Below are 20,454 nucleotides of genomic sequence, written 5' to 3'. Positions count from 1 at the left end.
TGCTTGTTTTCAACAAACTGTCTATGTTTTTCTATTGAGAACATGCATGCATGCTTCTTGTCATTATTCACCAGATGTCAGACAGCAATGATGCTGTGACAGATTTGACTTTACAAGCACATTGTTCTTCATTGCTGATGGCTTCTTGACCTGTGTGGTCAGCTCACCATGACAATGTCTTCATGCACAGCAACACAGAAAAAATGACTCCATATAAATTAGCCATTTGTGGATTCCTGCCCACCTTCAGATATTGGAAAACCAAGTACATACTCATTCCAAATTAACTTTGACTTTTAGATCACATTTAAATATGATTTACTTTACCCATCAATGTATTGATCCCTATCCCTTTCAATGTACCTTTCCTTAAACATTTTGATGTAATTCCACTGAAAATTAAAATTTAAAAAGTTGTTTGAAGTGTAGTTTAATTTCAAGGATAACTAATTCTCACTGGCTGCTCTGAAGGACACTGATATTATGAATGAATAAATTTGCATCTAAATGTCACTAGGTGCTTATGCACCTTTTTTTGCTGCATCTAAAGCAGCAGTGTAATCTTCCACACAAGCTTGAAGACTGCAAATTGCAAGTGTTCTGTCTGGTGACCCTCCTCCATTCTATTCGGGAAACCATACAGAGCGGGTTTCTCACAGGCCCTGCCGAATTTAACAGCAGAGCCTGATTTTCATTGGAAACATCTGTTTCCCACCCGCAGCCAGCCAGATGGAGAGTTATATTACTTCAAGCATGGCTTCTGTCAATCTTTCATTAAGTCTATGTCTGATTCCACCTTATGTTCAATAAAATCAATAAATGTAGTAAGTGGTGGCTATATTGAAAAAAAATCATTTAACCGAAGGAACCAGTTTTCAACAGCAACAATTTTAACCATACTCAAAAATGGAGAGTCAGGAAATGAGATTCCACTATTCAAAAAAGTAACATTTAAATATATGCAACTGAAGTGAAATTTAGGTTAAGAAAAGCAAAAGAATTATTGCTTCATCTCCCACAATAATTCTAGGAAATGTCATTGCTTGAAGTCTCGTAATAACATGCCTGTCCCATTTAAGAATGCAACTGATTTGCTTTTCAAATGCACATGCTTTACATTTTTAACTTGTCGCCATTCATGTACATATGCAGGGTAATGTTAGTGCACAATATTATTTTCAGAGATGTAGGGGGACAGAAGATTTCCTTGCCTTTTTCCTTTGTTAGTTTTGTTTCCCCTTTCCTGAAGATGCTAGCCTATGCCGGAGTATTGATGCAGCACTCTGTTTCCTCATCCAGGTTTCCATTCTTCTGTGTGAGCTGGATGTTCACACTGTGTGTGTGTGTTGGTTGGGGGGGGGGGGGGGTTCAAAAACTACAGCCCAGTCTAACTCTATCCTCACCCGACATTGACACACATATTTACCAGCAGGTGTCACTGGATAGTGATCAGGAGAGGGAACCCTAGCTGCTTTTTTTTTCCCTCTTCATGACCGCTGAGGCCAAATGTAGCACTGCTATCCCAGCTAAGATCGGGTAACTGAATACAGACCAAAGATCAAAGTTGGGACCTTCTTGGGCTGTATTACTCACTACTGCATCAGATGCTTTATTTACCCACCAAATCCCCAGGAGAATACACCTTTTGTTTTGAAAGAAAGTCCATTAATTAGAGAAGTAACCATAAGTCTTTGCACTCTCTACCTTTTAGGTATGACTTTGTAGAGGTGGAAGACATCTCTGACACAAACCGAATTATTCGTGGAAGGTGGTGTGGAAATAAAGAAGTTCCCCCAAGACTAATATCAAAAAGCAATAGGCTAAGGATAACCTTTAAATCGGATGAATATTTTGTGGCCAAGCCTGGATTTCGCATTTATTACTCTCCAGTAGAAGTGGTAAGTAATATCTATTTGTAAATTTGTAACGAGGAATCACAATTATGATTCATATTTCCATCAGTGGGCTTTTCAATTCGCACTTTGGTTGCATGATGCAGTTTATATAGATACTGTGGAGACACGGTCAGTTAGGTTATTACACTCCAGTGTGATGCAAAATATGTCATGTGTGATAATATCATGTCCAAAAATATCTCATAGCCTCCAGAGAAAAAACAGAAAATGACATGTTTGAACAGCTGTTCTCCAATACTACAGAGTCTTTATTCATTCTCCCCTAATTCATTCTAAAAGCTGTCTGGCAATATGCTCAAATCACAGTATCTACTATCAATTGTAGAGAAGCATTTTGTCTGGGGGTGGGGGATGGAAGTATTTTGTCTGAAATACAAAATGTGGAAGTGTTCCATTTAAGAGGGTAAAATAATTTTATTTGAGGGGATGGAGGTATTCTGTCTTCAGAGGCTGGAACTATTGTTTGGGAGGGTGGAAAGAATCAGTCAGAGGGGGAATAGAAGTATTCTATCTAACGATGGTGAAAGGATTCTGTTTGAGGAGGGTTGGAAATCTGAGAGGGTGAGGTAGAAGTGTTCTGTCTGAGAAGAGAGGAAGTATTCTGTCTGAGGGAGATGAATATAGAAATATAGAAAATTGCAATGCTGGAAAAGACCATTGTCTACCTTCCTGCTGTCCTAGCAGTTGTAACTGATGATGTGTTTCTCTTCAAGATACTTGTCCAATTTGATCTTGAAGACATTTAAGCCTCACAACCTTCTTTGGTAAGCTATTCCCAAAACCAACTGTGCTCTCAGTGAAATGTTGCTTTCTTACATCATGCCTGAACCAAACCCTTTTCAGCTTATACTCATGTTCCTTTATTCTGCTATCCGGTATGAAATCAAATAACTCAGACTGGTCCTTTATATTTCTGAACCATATTACTTTGGATCATATCCCCATCAGTCTTCACTTTAACAAGTGCAGCATTGAGAGAGCATTGCATTATTTGGAGCTGCTCTTTTTTGAATGAACCATTAAACCAAGGCTACAAGGATCCTATTGCAATATTCAAAAGAGGGCACTAGTGGTGTCCTGGCTCACATTTATCCCTCAAGCAACATCACCAATCAATGCTATATGCAAATTGGTTACCACATTATATAAAAGCAACTCAAAAAATGGCAGTGAACATAAGGATATGGAATGTGCTATATGTGCAAGTTCTTTAAGACTGAAAAAGATAGAGATAAAGAAATTAGCAAATAAGAAAGACTAGGAGAAAAATAAAGCATAGATTTTTTTTGTTTTATATAAAATTGTGGGGGCGAAATTGCCCCGCACTCCGATTAGTAACCTTTCGAGTCTGGGACTTTTAGCTACCGGCGCGGACGTCCCGCCCCCGACACTGAATTTTGCCCACCGTTCCTCAAAGGAAGCGGAGCGCTGTCGCTGGTGCTGTGTAGGGCAGGGTCCTGGGATGATACTGCAGCGCTGAGTCAAGCGCTACGCAGATTCTCCGCACAGCTCTACAGTGCCCCTCCCCTTCGATTAAAGGGGAGGGCTGCTGCGCACTCTGCAGGCCCTTTGATGGCTGCCTCTGGGCCAGCAGGGCAGTGTTAGACCAGGCCAGCAGCCCAGTACCCAAGGCGGAATTCCGGGCTGCACGATGGCAGCCCGGACCACGCTAGGGCTGCTATCATCGAGCCGACCTGAAAGTCGGCCGACAGACAAAGATGGCGGCCCGGGGCGATGGCACCCTCCCCTTTAAACAGCGCCCCGAGAGTGGATGTCCACCAGCTTTGCAACCTGCGAAGCTGCCGTTGACATCTGCCCACGCTAGCCTTGCGGGGCAATTTTCCTCGTGGGGCATTAAAGGGTCAGCGAGGGGGCACGTGCATGGCGATGATGTTATCACCGATTATGCGGCGACCTGGGGCGCTAACCATGGGGCACGACGCTGCCAAGACATTGGGCCATTTCCCGGAAGGCGGTAGTGCCCCCCTCCTCCGGGCGAAAACTGCCTTGTACCGCCTGGAGCCACTAACAGGGCTATAAAAAGGAGCAATTTCACTCCCTGTGTATTTAGCATTTACGGTAACAAAACTATGCCTGATGTTTTATTAGTGTCAAAGTGCATGAACTGTAAACTTACAAAACTGAACAGCGTCTTCAATGATTCATTCAGCAGTTTAAAGAATAAATTCCTTATGATACAAAGATCTGTCAATTGTCTTTCAATTTTATTTCCAGATTATAGAAAATGTTCTATTCAGTCATGATATTAATTGGCAAAATAGATTTACATTTATCAGATATTAGCAGTACCGAAGAAAGCTGAACTGGAATAAAGACGAGAAATGTTTTCCATCTTGTATGAAGAAAGGCGAATGTATCTGTTTACGCTTCTCCTTCCTGCTGACTAAATTGAGAGAGAATATTGGCAAGAGAAGAAGGCACAGAAACCATGTATTGAATGTTACAGACATCCATGTGGACGTGTCTGACTGTGATGCCAGACAGGTCGGCATTGATGTTCTCCATTTTGTGTCGATGAGAAGACAAGTAAAGTGAGTAGTCAACCTCATAAATGAGCATCCTATGTGACTGCTGATGTCAAACACTTCAGGGAAAGATTATTTCCCCAAAGAAGAAGTATTGCGGTTTATAATAGGGTATCTTATCTAATCATTGGGGAAGAGTAGCATCATAAATGATAGCCATACAAACCACATTCCAGATATATCAGTAGATCTTTTAGAAAATTACAAAATGTTACCCTTTGAGTAAAGAATGCATTTGATTAAAAAAAACATGAAAAATATACAATCTATTTTCTGCAAAATAATTATTTAGAAAGATAAACGTTTGTCATGCTGCATGCCTTTGCTGAGCAAAAGCAGTGACTTACACAGAGAGAGTATTTACAATTAGTATTAACTGCTGTCAGCTTGTTTATGTTTTCTCATCTGATCCTGACAATTGGAATAAGCAGTCAATGTTTTGTTATAGCAAGAAAATGCTAATGCTAAAATAATAGAAATTCTTCACTGCAAGTAAACTGAATTATTACAGTTTTTATCTGTACATATGTTGAACGCCCCATTATGTCAATTTATTTGAAATTGTAGAGACAAACCTGGATTCGGCACACTGCAATGGCCTCATGTTGACGCATATGCATTTTTTCTGGTTTTGTTGGAACATGCTAAATGACAATTAATCCTTTATTAGCACTCACCCCTGGTTAGCTGTCCTACCTATAAAGAAACTCAACATCAGTGCCATGTTATTATTGTGGATGGTGTAAATCTTTTCATGACCGCTTTAATCAAATATTACTCATAACTGTATATGGAAAACACATAGAAGGTCATAATATACTATTTGCAAGAAGAGAAAACATTTTCAATTATACCTTATGCAAATGATCTGGGAAAAGGCCGGTTGTCACATATAGAAAGACCACAAGATAAATGTTGTACGACTGTGCTCCCGAAATGGAGCCTTATTCAATGTGAGTGAGGTTCAGAGAATTGGTCATTTTGCAGTGTGCCCTATTTTTCAGACAATAATAATTAACCATCAGGAAATTGGGAGTGCGATGAATCAGGCACACTGATCTCCACGCCTGTGCTGCTATCAAGTGAGGCTCTATGCCAGCAGCCTTTCAAAATTCACCCTGTACATATATAACCAGACTTATGGATAACCCTTAGTCTCAGGTTAAATACAAATCAGTTTGTCAGGGAAAATGCATTCTATCCCTCCTTACCCCACCTTGTAACTGATATATATCTTCCCTTGTTTACATTCCATCCCACATGACTCACCATTCCCATGGCTGAGAGAGTAGGCAGATGATCTGTTCTCAGGCTTATGTCATTACAACACTGAGTAAGTCATAAGATTGACCGTACGCTCTGGTTTTTCCCTTCATCCTGTGGGAAATCTTGGTATCAGCTCCAGATGGTCCAGCTTGGACTGGAGCTCATCATATGAGAAACGACGTGGGAAAACACATCATACCATTTCAATGAAAGCACTAGCGGATCTCCTTTTCACATTACTCAACATTGTTTGAAGAATGTGCTGTTTTATGCCATGTAACATAACTATCAGGGCTACTGAGTTACGTGCATTTAAACTTACTAAAAAGTATTTTGGGAGTTTTAATGATATTTTCAGATTCAAATTACATGATTATGTTGATATTTGTGTATAAATTGTAAATAATTTTTCTTGATTATTATATTTTTGTAGTTAATTTTATCTGTTAGCCAATTTTCAAGCCCAGTATACACAAGTAGATGTTCTGAGTGTCAGGTAGATAGGAGGTATGTAATAGTACTGGGCTGAGATTACATAGAATGTACAGCACTGCTCTGTGCCAGTGTTTATGCTTGACACAAGCCTCCTCCCAACCCTCTTCCTCTAACCCTATCAACATAATCTTCTATTCCTTTCTCCCTCATGTGTTTATCCAGCTTTCCCGTAAATGCATCTATTCGTCCCAATTATTCCTTCTTGTAGCAATTCCACATTATAACCACACTTTGGTAAAGAAGTTTCTCTTGAATTCCCTATTGGATTTATTGGTGACTGTCTTATATTTATGGACACTAGTTTTGGTGTTCCCCCGCAACAACAACAACAACTTGTATTTATATAGCAACTTGTATTTATATGCGCAAGGTTGTGCGCATCAGCCGCGCCATGACAAGATCTGACGACTGCTGGACGGACCATCGCCTAATCCAATCCATCATCGACATTAACATAGCCCCAAAGCAGAGGGGACAGCAGAAGCAGTGCCGCAAAAAAGTCAATGCCGGGGCACTTAAAGACCCAGCTAAGAGAGCCCTATACAGCCAGCGTCTCACAGCTAACCTGGCGTGCCTTGATGACCCTGAGATGCAGATGCCCACAGTGCTTGTTCTGCCTTCAGGCCTCCATAACCAGTGCCTGTGAAGAGACACTTGGTCACTCAAGCAGAAAACACCAGGACTGGTTTGATGAGAATGATTAGGAGATCCAAGAACTAATAGATCATAAGCGCAGAGCATTTCTGAGCCTCAAGCAACAACCCAACTCGGGAGCAGCAAAGCAACATTACAGATGGCTCAAGGCTGAGGTCCTACAAAAAACCCAGGACCTAAAGAACAGGTAGTGGATGGAGAAAGCACAGGAGATACAACTGGCCGACAGCCATGATATGCGAGAATTTTTCATCGCAGTCAAGGCCACCTAAAGGTCCAAACTCCCAAGGCCCCATCCCACTGCTGGCCAAGAATGGGGAAACACTCATCAAGGACACTGAGGCTGTCAGGGCCCATTGGAAGGAGCACTTCGAAGATCTCCTCAATCGAGACTCTGCCTTTGACTCGAGTGTTCTTAACTCCATCCCGCAGCATGCGACCTGCCACTACGTCAGTGAAACCCCAACATTGCATGAGGTAGGAAAAGCCATAAAACAGCTCAAGAACAATAAGGCTACGGGAGCGGATGGAATCCCTGCTGAGGCGCCAAAGTATGGTGGAGAGGCGCTGTTGGCGCAGATACATGACCTCATCTCTCTCATCTGGAGGGAGGAGAGCATGCCGGGAGATCTGAGAGATGCAGTGATCGTGACCAATGTAATACCTGTAGCTACACACTATGGACGCCTGTGTTACTTCAGCTAGTGCTGTTTAATAAAGAGCAGGTCACCTGATCAGCAGGTCAGAAGATTCTGCAACCCGCGACCATCTTACAGATTGTGTGTTGTGTGCTCTCTTGAAGATATTACATTTGGCGACTAGAATGGGATGTAATTGGATAATACAAAGCTGAAATTTTTGTTGGTGAAAGATTCAGCCAGCCGATAGAGACTTTGAGAGCTTCTCTTTTTTTGGAAACAGCTACAAATCCGAGGTAACTTACAAGCACACTTGGTTGAACTGCCAGAGTTAAAATGGCTGCCCCTATGCAAGTTACAGGGCATTTGGGGGCATTTCAACGCAACCGTGAAAGTTTCAGAGCGTATGTGGATCGGCTAGAAATGTTTTTCACTGCAAATAATATCATCGAAATTCCCGGTAATGAAGACAATAACCGGGCGGTGTTGGAACAAAAACAAGCTATGTTCTTAACTGAGGCTGGGCCCGAGTTGTATGAAACGCTGATAAATTTGCTTGTGCCTGACAAGCCAAAGGATGTAATGCTGAAACAGATTCTAACTAAGTTAGAACAACATTACAGCCCCGTTCCGTTAGAAATTGCTGAAAGTTATCATTTCGGAATACGAAATCAGAAGGCTAAAGAATATATCAGTGAGCACATTGTAACATTAAAAAAGCTATCTATTCACTAATTTTGGAGACTTTCAGAACCGAGCATTGCGAGACCACTTTGTTTGTGGGATGAAAAATGATGCGATCGGAAGAAAGTTATTGACGTCGCCTACCTTGACTTTTGATTTAGCTTGTCAGACAACTAGGTCGATGAGCATGGCCGACCAATATTCGCAAGATTGTCATATGAATTTCAGTCATCGGACAACCGAGGTGAATCACCTGCAGGTTCAAAGTAAAAGGCGGTGGGGTCCCAAAGTCTCAGAAACTGGAAATGGGAACAGAGCATTGACGTCCTGCTATCGGTGCTCCAAGTTGTCCATATGTGAAGGCAGAGTGTTTTGTCTGCAGGAAAACTGGGCATCTTGTGAAGGCATGTCGACTGAAGGGTAAATCAGTTTTCAAAGCTATGAGTAGAAATCCCCAGAGACTACATAGCATGGAAGAACATTGAAACATAGAAACATAGAAACATAGAAAATAGGTGCAGGAGTAGGCCATTCGGCCCTTCGAGCCTGCACCGCCATTCAATGAGTTCATGGCTGAACATGCAACTTCAGTACCCCATTCCTGCTTTCTCGCCATACTCCTTGATCCCCCTAGTAGTAAGGATTACATCTAACTCCTTTTTGAATATATTTAGTGAATTGGCCTCAACAACTTTCTGTGGTAGAGAATTCCACAGGTTCACCACTCTCTGGGTGAAGAAGTTTCTCCTCATCTCAATCCTAAATGGCTTACCCCTTATCCTTAGACTGTGACCCCTGGTTCTGGACTTCCCCAACATTGGGAACATTCTTCCTGCATCTAACCTGTCTGAATCCATCAGAATTTTAAACGTTTCTATGAGGTCCCCTCTCATTCTTCTGAACTCCAGTGAATACAAGCCCAGTTGATCCAGTCTTTCTTGATATGTCAGTCCCGCCATCCCGGGAATCAGTCTGGTGAACCTTCGCTGCACTCCCTCAATAGCAAGAATGTCCTTCCTCAAGTTAGGAGACCAAAACTGTACACAATACTCCAGGTGTGGCCTCACCAAGGCCCTGTACAACTGTAGCAACACCTCCCTGCCCCTGTACTCAAATCCCCTCGCTATGAAGGCCAACATGCCATTTGCTTTCTTAACCGCCTGCTGTACCTGCATGCCAACCTTCAATGACTGATGTACCATGACACCCAGGTCTCTTTGCACCTCCCCTTTTCCTAATCTGTCAACGTTCAGATAATAGTCTGTCTCTCTGTTTTTACCACCAAAGTGGATAACCTCACATTTATCCACATTATACTTCATCTGCCATGCATTTGCCCACTCACCTAACCTATCCAAGTCACTCTGCAGCCTCATAGCATCCTCCTCGCAGCTCACACTGCCACCCAACTTAGTGTCATCCGCAAATTTGGAGATACTACATTTAATCCCCTCGTCTAAATCATTAATATACAGTGTAAACAGCTGGGGCCCCAGCACAGAACCTTGCGGTACCCCACTAGTCACTGCCTGCCATTCTGAAAAGTACCCATTTACTCCTACTCTATGCTTCCTGTCTGACAACCAGTTCTCAATCCATGTCAGCACAGTACCCCCCAATCCCATGTGCTTTAACTTTGCACATTAATCTCTTGTGTGGGACTTTGTCGAAAGCCTTCTGAAAGTCCAAATATACCACATCAACTGGTTGTCCCTTGTCCACTCTACTGGAAACACCCTCAAAAAATTCCAGAAGATTTGTCAAGCATGATTTCCCTTTCACAAATCCATGCTGACTTGGACCTATCATGTCATCTCTTTCCAAATGTGCTGCTATGACATCCTTAATAATTGATTCCATCATTTTACCCACTACTGAGGTCAGGCTGGCCGGTCTATAATTCCCTGTTTTCTCTCTCCCTCCTTTTTTAAAAAGTGGGGTTACATTGGCTACCCTCCACTCGATAGGAACTGATCCAGAGTCAATGGAATGTTGGAAAATGACTGTCAATGCATCCGCTATTTCCAAGGCCACCTCCTTAAGTACTCTGGGATGCAGTCCATCAGGCCCTGGGGATTTATCGGCCTTCAATCCCATCAATTTCCCCAACACAATTTCACGACTAATAAGGATTTCCCTCAGTTCCTCCTCCTTACTAGACCCTCTGACCCGTTTTATATCCGGAAGGTTGTTTGTGTCCTCCTTAGTGAATACCGAACCAAAGTACTTGTTCAATTGGTCTGCCATTTCTTTGTTCCCCATTATGACTTCCCCTGATTCTGACTGCAGGGGACCTACGTTTGTCTTTACTAACCTTTTTCCTCTTTACATATCTATAGAAACTTTTGCAATCCGTCTTAATGTTCCTTGCAAGCTTCTTCTCGTACTCCATTTTCCCTGCCCTCATCAAACCCCAGATTTGAACTCGGATCGCTGGATTCAAAGTCCAGAGTGCTCACCATTACACCATTTAACAACAACAAGACGAGGAGATGTTAGAGTTAAACATCATCAGGAGCACGAGGTTAATGTACGGCGATTCAAAAAGTATCATAATCCACATAGATGTTGCAGGATTCAAGATACCCATGGAAATCGACACTGGTGCATCTGTGAGTGTAGTACCGAGGTCGCTATACCTCGACAAATTGCGGGATTTCCCATTGGACAAAGCCAAGATAGAGCTGCTAGGCTACTTGGGAGAGAACATTCCTGTAGTAGGTCGTATCACTGTACCGGTGAAATACAAAGATCAAGTTCAGAGCTTGCCTCTAATAGTAGTGGCAGGAGACAAGTCTGCCTTACTAAGAAGAAATGGGTTGGGATCACTGAAGCTGGATTGGAGTGACTTTTTTCGTGTTGAAACGAGATTTGTGTCAAAGGATGATGTCATCAAGAATTATCTGAAGGTTTTCTGCGAAATGGGCAGTCCGATCCAAGGCTTCAAGGCGAGTGTCAGGGTACAGAGGACTTTAGATCGGGTTACTGCAAGCCACATCCCGTACCATATGCACTCAAGGAGAAAGTTGAGCAAGAACTCAGAAGACTAGAGACTGAGAACATTATTTGTAAGATAGATCGATGTAATTGGGCTACACCCATTGTTGTTGTACCTAAGTCCGATGGTAAGGTAAGATTGTGTGGTGATTATAAACTAACCGTAAACCAGGTTCCAGAGGGTAATGTCCCCAATACATGGCCAAATATAGAAGATTTATTCACAACACTGACAGGTGGTCAGATTTTCTCAAAGTTGGATCTGAGGAATGCCTACTTACAGCTTGAGCTATATGAGGAGTCCAAATCATGCTTGACTATAAATACCCACCTAGGCCTATATCAATTTAATAGGCTACCATTTGGAGTGTCTTCCATCCCTGCCATATTCCATGGGGTAATGAACCAGATTTTGCAAGGTATTGAAGGGGTAGTATGTTATTTAGATGACATACTAATTTCAGCACCAAATAGGCAAATTCATAATAACATATTGAATGAAGTCCTCAAATGGCTAGAGAAGCACAGAGTATGAGGGTCTGCTCACAAGTATGAGTTACTTAAAAACTCAGTGGAGTATTTAGGGTACAGAGTAGACAAAGATGGTTTACATCCAACCAAAGAAAAACTGGATGCAATCAGAAATGCACCCACTCCCAAGAATGTCACTGAACTTCAATAATTTTTGGGTCTTTTGAACTATTATGGGCAGTTCCTACCAAATTTGGCTGCAGTATTACATCTGCTGAATGACCTATTGAAAAAACAGGTCCATTGGAAGTGGTCAAAAGAATACAATAGAGCATTCAAGGAGTGTAAAAGCAACTTGGTAGAGAGCACCATGTTAGTTCACTATGATGTATCTCACGAAATCAAGCTAGCATGTGATGCCTCTCCATATGGAGTTGGTGCAGTAATCTCTCATGTATTACGTAGCGAGGAGGAGAGACCAATTGCTTTTGCTTCACTCAATCCCAGTGCCAGTGAATGTAATTATGCGCAAATCGAAAGGGAAGCTTTGGCATTAATTTTTGGGGTCAAGAAGTTCCATATTTGTATAGTCGGAAGTTTACTCTCATTACGGACCATAAGTCCCTGATAGCAATCCTTCATCCAAAGTTCCCAATTCCAACATTAGCTGCAGCCCGAATGCAGAGATGAGCTTTGATTTTGTCAGCATATACATATGATATTGAATACAGATGATCAACTGATCACAGTAATGCTGATGCTATGTCTAGATTGCCTTCCCCATCATAAGTTACACCCGATAGGGAAGAGGTGTTCTCTTTTTCATACATCGATGAACTGCCAGTCACAGCTGAAGAGATTGGGAGGGCAACCAAGCATGACCCAGTTATGTCAAAGGTGTATGATTATATTACAAATGGATGGCCAAACCAGGTAACAGACAAAGATATTCATCCATTCTTCATTCGTAGGAATGAATTATCAGTAGATAAAGATTGTATCATGTGGGGTGCAAGAGTGGGTATAACAAATAAATTCAGGTCTAAATTATTAGGAGACCTCCATGACCAGCACCTGGGAATGTGCTTGACCAAGAGTTTTGTACGCATACTTATGGTGGCCAGGTCTTGATAAAGATATAGAGTACATCGTCAGTTAGTGTATGACATGTCAATCGGTAAGCAAGCAACCACCATCAGTACCATTACAGCCATGGAAATAGCCTCCCAGGGTGTGGCAAAGGCTACATATCGATTTTGCTGAGATAGAAGGACATCAATTGTTCAATGTGATTGATAGCCATTTGAAGTGGATCGAGATGTTTCCAATGTGGAAAATAACAAGAAGTAAAACATTAGACATTTTGAAAAGATTATTTTCTTCATTTGGCCTCCCAGAAGAAATTGTTTCAGATAATGGACCACAATTTAGTTCAGAAGAATTTGCACAGTTCACGAGCAAAAATGGTGTGAAATATGTCAAGGTTCCACTGTACCACCCTGCTTCGAATGGTGCAGCAGAGCGCACTGTACAATTTGTAAAACATGCCCTCATCAAACAAATGTTGGATTCAAATCCAGAGAAATGACAGTAGTCTTTGGACCACCAATTGGCTAATTTTCTAATAACGTATCGTAATACTCCTCACACAACCACTGGTAGAACACCAGCAAAATTGTTTCTCAAACGACAACCACGAACCAGATACTCGTTAAAACCAAACTTGGCACAGTCCATAGAAGAGACACAATTAAGACAGAAAGAGAATCATGATAGAGGTAGAGTAAAAGAGAGAAATGTGAAATTAAATTAGAAGGTGAGAGTGAAGAACCATCACCATAAATGGTTAAAGTGGTTACTAGGAAGAGTGGTGAAGATATGTGGTCCTCGCACATATTTGATCGAGATGTTTGATAATGGACAGGTTAGGTTTGTTGACATTGATCATATTTTACCCACAGACATGGATGTAGTTGAAGGTGGGAGTGATTCAATTATTTCTGACTCATCAGATAGTTTTGATACACCAGTAGCATATCCTACATCCAGTGTACTGGAAACAAATCCAAGAGAAAGTCAGAATTTAAGTCTGAATCCGAGTCAGAAAAACAAACAGTCTGAAGTTAGTGAAAGTTCCAATGGAATTCAAGGGCATCCCTTGGAGAAAAACTTCCCTCAGGATGAGCCGCGAATGAGTTTAAATTCAACACCACGTTTGGAATGTTCTGATTGAGAGCGAAGGTATCTTCTTCGAAATAGAAAACAAGTGGTTAAGCTTGAGTTATAAATATGGCAAAATAAGTTCATATCCTTTGTTATATATAACCATACAAGTAATGCATGATGATTGTTATAATAACTCTTCATTAAGGAGGGAGAAGTGTAATGTCTGTAACTCCACACTGTGAATGCCTGTGTTACTGCAGCTAGTGCTGTTTAATAAAGAGCAGGTCACCTGACCAGCAGGTCAGAAGATTCCGGAACCTGCAGCCATCTTACAGGTTGTGTGCTGTGTGCTCTCTTGAAGATATTACAACCATCTTTAAAAAAGAGGACAAGTCCAACTGCAGCAATTACAAGGGAATCTCCCTGCTATCAACCACTGGGAAAGTTTTCGCTAGAGTTCTCCTCAACCTTCTTCTCTCTGTGGCCGAGAAGCTCCTCCCGGAGTCACAGTTCGGATTTTGTCCCCTATGGGGCACAATGGACATGATCTTTGCAGCACGACAGCTGCAGGAAAAATGCAGGGAGCAGCACCAGCCCTTATACATGGCCTTTTTTGACCTTACAAAGGCCTTTGACACTGTCAACCGCGAGGGTCTATGGAGCATCCTCCTCCGTTTCGGATGCCCCCAAAAGTTTGTCAACATCCTTTGCCTGCTCCACGACGACTTGCAAGCCGTGATCCTTACCAACGAATCAATTACAGACCCAATCCACATCCGGACCTGGGTCAAACAGGGCTGCGTCATCGCTCCAACCCTCTTCTCAATCTTCCTCACTGCCATGCTCCACCTCGCAGTCAACAAGCTACCTGCTGAAGTGGAGCTAAACTACAAAAGCTGTTTAACCTATGCTGCCTCCAGGCCAGGTCACCCCAACCTCTGTCGTCGAGCTACAGTACGCGGACGACGTGTGCTTCTGCGCATCTTGTGAGGCTGAACTCCAGCGTATTTATTGAGGCATACGAAAGCTTTACGCTAATCGTCCGTAAGACAAAGTTCCTCCACCTGTCTTCGCCGCACAGCACTGCCCTCAGTTGTAACGATCCACGGCGCGGTCCTCGACAACGTGAACCATTTCCCATACCTCGGGAGCCTCTTATCAACAAAGGCAGACATTGATGCGGAGATTCAACATCGCCTCCAGTGCGCCAGTGCAGCCTTCGGCTGCCTGAGAAAAAGAGTGTTCGAAGACCAAGCCCTCAAATCTACCACCAAGCTCATGGTCTACAGGGCTGTAGTAATAACCGACCTCCTATATGGCTCAGAGGCATGGACAATATACAGAAGACACCTCAAGTCACTGGAGATATATCACCAACGATGTCTCCACAAGATCCTGCAAATCCCCTGGGAGGACATGCGCACCAACATCAGTGTCCTCGTCCAGGCCAACATCCCCCAGCATTGAAGCACTGACCACACTCGATCAGCTTCACTGGGCAGGCCACATAGTTCGCATGCCAGACATGAGACTCCCAAAGAGACTCTATGCGGAGCTCCTTGGGCAGCAGAAATGTTACAAGGACACCCTCAAAGCCTCCCTGATAAAGTGTGACATCACCACTGACACCTGGGAGTCTCTGGCCAAAGATCACCCTAAGTGGAGAAAGTGCATCCGGGAGGGCGTTGAGCACTTTGAGTCTCAATGCTGAGAGCATGCAGAAATCAAGCACAGGCAGCGGAAAGAGCATGCGGTAAACCAGTCCCACCCATCTCTTCCCTCAACGACTATCTGTCTCACCTGTGACAGAGTCTGTGGCTCTCGTATTGGACTGTTCAGCCATCTAAGAACTCACTTCAGGAGTGGAAGCAAGTCTTCCTCGATTCCAAAGGACTGCCTATGATGATGATGATCATGATTAACATAGTAAAATGTCCCAAGGCACTTCACAGGAGTGTTATAGGACAAAACAAATAAATCTGACACCAAGCCACATAAGAAGAAATTACAGCAGATGACCAAAAGCTTGGTCAAAGAGGTAGGTTATAAGAAGCGTCTTAAAGGAGGAAAGAGCAGTAGCGAGGCGGAGAGGTTTATGGAGGGAGCTCTAGAGCTTAGGGCCCAGGCAGCTAAAGGCATGGCCACTGATGGTTGAACAGTTATAATCAGGGATGCTCACGTGGGCAGAATTTGAGGAGCGCAGATATCTCGGGGGCGGGGGGGGGAGCGGCGGTGGTTGTGAGGCTGAAGGAGATTACAGAGATAGGGAGGGGTGTGGCCATGGAGGGATTTGTAAACAAGGATGAAAATTTTGAAATCGAGGCGTTGCTTAATTGGAAGCCAATGTAGGTCAGTGAGCACAGGGGTGATGGGTGAGTAGGACTTGCTGTGAGTTAGGTCACAGGCTGCCGAGTTTTGGATGACCAAGTTTACGTAGAGTAGAATGTGGGAGGCCGGCCAGGTGTGCATTGGAGTAGTCGAGTCTAGAGGATGACAAAGGCATGGATGAGGGTTTCAGCAGCAGATGAGCTGAGGCTGGTGTGGCGATGGACAATATTACGGAAGTGGAAATAGGCAGTTTTAGTTATGCTGCGGATATGTGGCTGAAAGCTCACTTCAGGGTCAAATATGACACCTGGGTTGAAAACAATCTAGTTCAGCCTCAAACAAATGCCAGGGAGAGGGATGGAGGCGGTGGCCAGGGAATGCAGTTTGTGCCGGGGACCAAAGACATCTTCCCAATATTTAATTAGAGAAAATTTCTGCTTATCCAGTACTAGATTCGGACAAGCAGTCTGACAATTTAGTGACCATGGCGAGGTCAAGAAGTGGAAATATTTTCTCTAAATCTAACCTATCAAACCCTTTCATAACCTTAAAGACTTCTATCAGGTCACCCTTCAGCCTTCTCTTTTCTAGTGAAAAGAGCCCAAATTTGTTCAATCTTTCCTGTTAGGTACAACCTCTCAGTTCTGGTATCATGCTTGTAAATCTTCTTTGTGCCTTCTTCAGTTCCTCTATATCCTTTTGATAATATGGAGATCAGAACTGTGCACAGTATGCCAAGTGTGGTCTAACAAAGGTTCTATACAAATTTAACATAACTTCTCTGCTTTTCAATTCTATCTCTCTAGAAATAAACTCCAGTGCTTTACATTTGCTTTTTTAATGGCCTTATTAACCTGTATCGCTATTTTTAGTGATTTGTATATCTGTACTCCTAGATTGCATAGCTCCTTTACCCTATTTAATCTTGTGGACTCATTTCTCTTCCTACCAAAATGTACCACTCATACTTATCTATATTGAAATTAGTTTGCCAACTACACACAAGTTTAATAATGCCTTATTATATTTTATCACAGTTCTCCACAGTATTAATTATACCCCCAAATTTGGAGTTGTCTGCAAATTTTGAAATTGTACTTCCGATTCCTGAGTACAAATCGTTTATGCAAATGATGAACAACAGCGGTCCCAGCACCGATCCTTGTGGAACACCACTTCCCATTTTTTGCCAGTCTGACTAACTGCCCTTAACCCCTACTCTGTTTTTTGTATTATAGCCAGCTTTCCATCCATTCTGCTACTTGTCTCCTGACTCCACTGGGTCTGTATAGTTTGGTAGCATTGAGAGTGCAATCTGGGATGTGGGAGTACTAGGAGGAGAGTAGTGGGGTGTGGGAGGAGTGTTGGGTTCTGGGAGTGTTAGAATGGAGTGGTCCTTATGTTTGGGAGCACTGGGAGGAAGATACTTGGCTCCCTGAATGCTGGGATTGGTGTGTGGGAAGTTGAAAAGGAATGAAGGGGTGGCCTTGGGGTGGAGGAGTATTTGGATAGGGGACATAGTGGGGAGGATCATTTCTGGGTGCGGGACTAGTGGAAGCAAATATGGCTGTTGGAGCACTGGGCGTGGTATTGTGGGGGTGTGGCAGTAGTTGAAGCACGTCGTTGGAGTGTCACAGTGGTGAATACTAGGAGGGATTCCTGGGGTGTGGCAGTGCTGGATGGGCCTAGGACCACTGAGATGGGCATCACAAGGTCTGGCAGTATTGGGGAGTTTGGGGTTAGGAAATATTGGACAGGGGTCATGGGATATAAGAGTGAGTGTCAATGTCTGGGAGTGGTGACTCAGTATTTGGGAGAAATAGAAGGAAGATTGTAAGGTGTGAGACTACTGTGATGTTGAGGTCTGGAACCATGATAAGACAATGGTGGGCCAGGATGTGAGAGTACTAGGGAGGGAGATCTGAGCTTCTGGGAGGATTGGAGAGTGTAGTCATAGGAACACAGCAACTAGAGTAAGCCATTCAGCCTCTTCAATCCATTCCACCATTCAAGTAGATCATGGCTGAACTGTACCTCAACTCCATTTACCTGCTTTTGTTCCATATCCCTTGATATCTTTACCCAACAAAAAGCTATTTATCTCAGATCTTGATAATCTCAATTGACCCAGAATCCACAGCCTTTTGGGGGAGCAAACTCCAGATTTCCACAACAAGTTGTATGCAAAACCGACTCCCTGGTTTCACTCCTAAATGGCCAGCTCTAATTTTAAAGATTATACCCTCTTGTTCTGGATTTCCCTTCCAGAGGAAATAGTTTCTCTGTATCTGCCCTATCAAATCCCTTTATCATTTTAAACACCTTGGAGGAAAAAATTAAATAAATGAGCTCTTAAGGCGCTAATATCGGTGGGACGCTAATTTTAGAGCAGAGGTTTTTTAGCACCAGCGGTAGAAAAATTGATTGTGAGTACCCTAAGAATGGAGTGGAGCACTAAAGGAAGCATTCTACACTTCTCTTAGGGTGCTAAGCCAGTAGTACTACTCAATTTTGGTGCTAAAAAGCCAGCGACATAGCACTCTAAGAGTAGCATCGCTGGAAAAGAAAAAAAATTGAAATAAATTACAAATCACATATTTCAAACATCAAGCACCCCAAATAAAGTTAGATCATACAAAATAAAATTAAGTAAAATCACTAAAACTTACCTGATTCACTAATCCCTTCCATTAGTGCCCCAGGACAGCTCTGCACGCCAGCTTTTACTGGCGAGATTAGCAATGGGCGCTAAGGCTGGCGAAAAAATTGAAGTTGGCTTCCGTGGATCTACCGGGGCATTACAAACTGGCTCAACATTGTCTGGCGCTAATCATTAGCACCGTCACTAAACCCCAATCAAGTTGGCAAGTGGCCCTAATATTGCTGCTCGTCGTCGCTAATCCTTTAACGCCCCTCGTGGGTAGCGCTAACCTATTCAATTTTTAGCCCTATGATTGTTCACTACTAAGGCAGACTGTACCTCAAAGAAGCAATAATGGGCAGCCTCCCACACTGACTGTAGTTAGGGAAGAAAAGGTTTCCATCAAGCTCCTCTCACCCATTCATAAGTAGACATCCTATTAAATCCGAAAGCAAAATACTGCGGCTGCTAGAATCTGAAATAAAAACAGAGAATGCTGGAAATCTCAGTGGGTCAGGCAGCGTTTGTGGAGAGAAAAACAGAGTTAACGTTTCGGATCGACGTCCTATTAAATCCTGTTTGCTGACACTTTTCCACTTCTGTAGTGGTAATACTGATTTTAAGTTATTATCTCCACGTTTCACCCATTGGGTCTTCAACATCATACACTACTCCCAGCAACTTGCTCCTAGTCTTTCATCATTGGTACTCAAAACCAGCCACTCGGTGATGTGCAACAGCATCCCAGAGTGACTGGGTGCAGCTGAGTAGAATAGTTGAGCACATGGACGATCAGTAATACAAACCCATTTGCTGTGGCTTCTTCCAGCATAGTGTGCCATTTCTTGGTGTAGTCCTGGACATGTTCTGAGAAAATCTTGTTGTACAGGAATTGCACTTTTGAATAAGGGTCTGGACATTGCAAAGCTATATACACTGAATATTAACTTAAGCTACGGTGTGGAGCGAGGCATTTAAAAGGAAAAAAAAACATGAAATGTTTGGATATTAAAGGACCAGCTGTGGGGGAGAAGTTGTGTGAGAGACGCCAATCGTTCGGAGGTGTGTTTTGAAATTGCAATATTCACTCAATCTAGATTCTAGGCCCAAATACGATTCTGTTTCTTCCCCTGAAAGTTAACCAACATCACTGTCAATACAAATGAATACTGTGAATACTGTGAAATCCTTCCATGAAGCTGAGACTTTGTATTTATTATCAGTCTCAATTAGGCATAATGATCCACACGTGTACAGACTGTGACATTTATTGGCAATGAGTCCTTTCAAAGCCCACTTCATAAAAAGCCTTTAAAACATTCATTTTACAACATTCTAGACTGCTAATATGGAGAGTTTTGACATGATGTATATATTGAGCCCCACAGCAAAAGCAGAAAATCAACTGTCAACCAGAAAATTGAAAGCATCACATTTCAAAAAGGTTTCAAAGTGTTGAAGAAAGATGTCCTTTCTTTACAAATTGATTTCATTGCATGCTTGAGTAATATCATGCAATTTTCTTTTATGCTACAGAAAGCCACAACTATTATAGCAAATCATTGCATTAGAGGGATACTATATCAAAAAATTAATTTCATACTAGCATTCAGTATTATTAGTTAGCCTCCCAATCAGTGGCATTGAACACT

At 42.6% G+C, this 20,454-nt stretch overlaps 1 protein-coding gene across 3 annotated transcripts in view; it reads left to right on the top strand.

Annotated features, from left to right (window-relative positions):
- pdgfd (platelet derived growth factor d) overlaps positions 1-20,454 on the top strand; it is a 228,497-nt gene that overhangs the window by 121,791 nt on the left and 86,252 nt on the right. For all 3 annotated transcript variants that reach the window (XM_070892156.1, XM_070892157.1, XM_070892155.1), the window contains exon 3: positions 1,712-1,898. In XM_070892156.1, the coding sequence (XP_070748257.1) occupies positions 1,712-1,898 (187 nt within the window). The remainder of the gene's footprint in view (positions 1-1,711; positions 1,899-20,454) is intronic.

This window comes from Pristiophorus japonicus, chromosome 10 (assembly GCF_044704955.1).
Source record: "Pristiophorus japonicus isolate sPriJap1 chromosome 10, sPriJap1.hap1, whole genome shotgun sequence".
Classification (NCBI taxonomy): domain Eukaryota; kingdom Metazoa; phylum Chordata; class Chondrichthyes; family Pristiophoridae; genus Pristiophorus; species Pristiophorus japonicus.
This window is presented reverse-complemented; position numbering and strand designations above follow the sequence as displayed.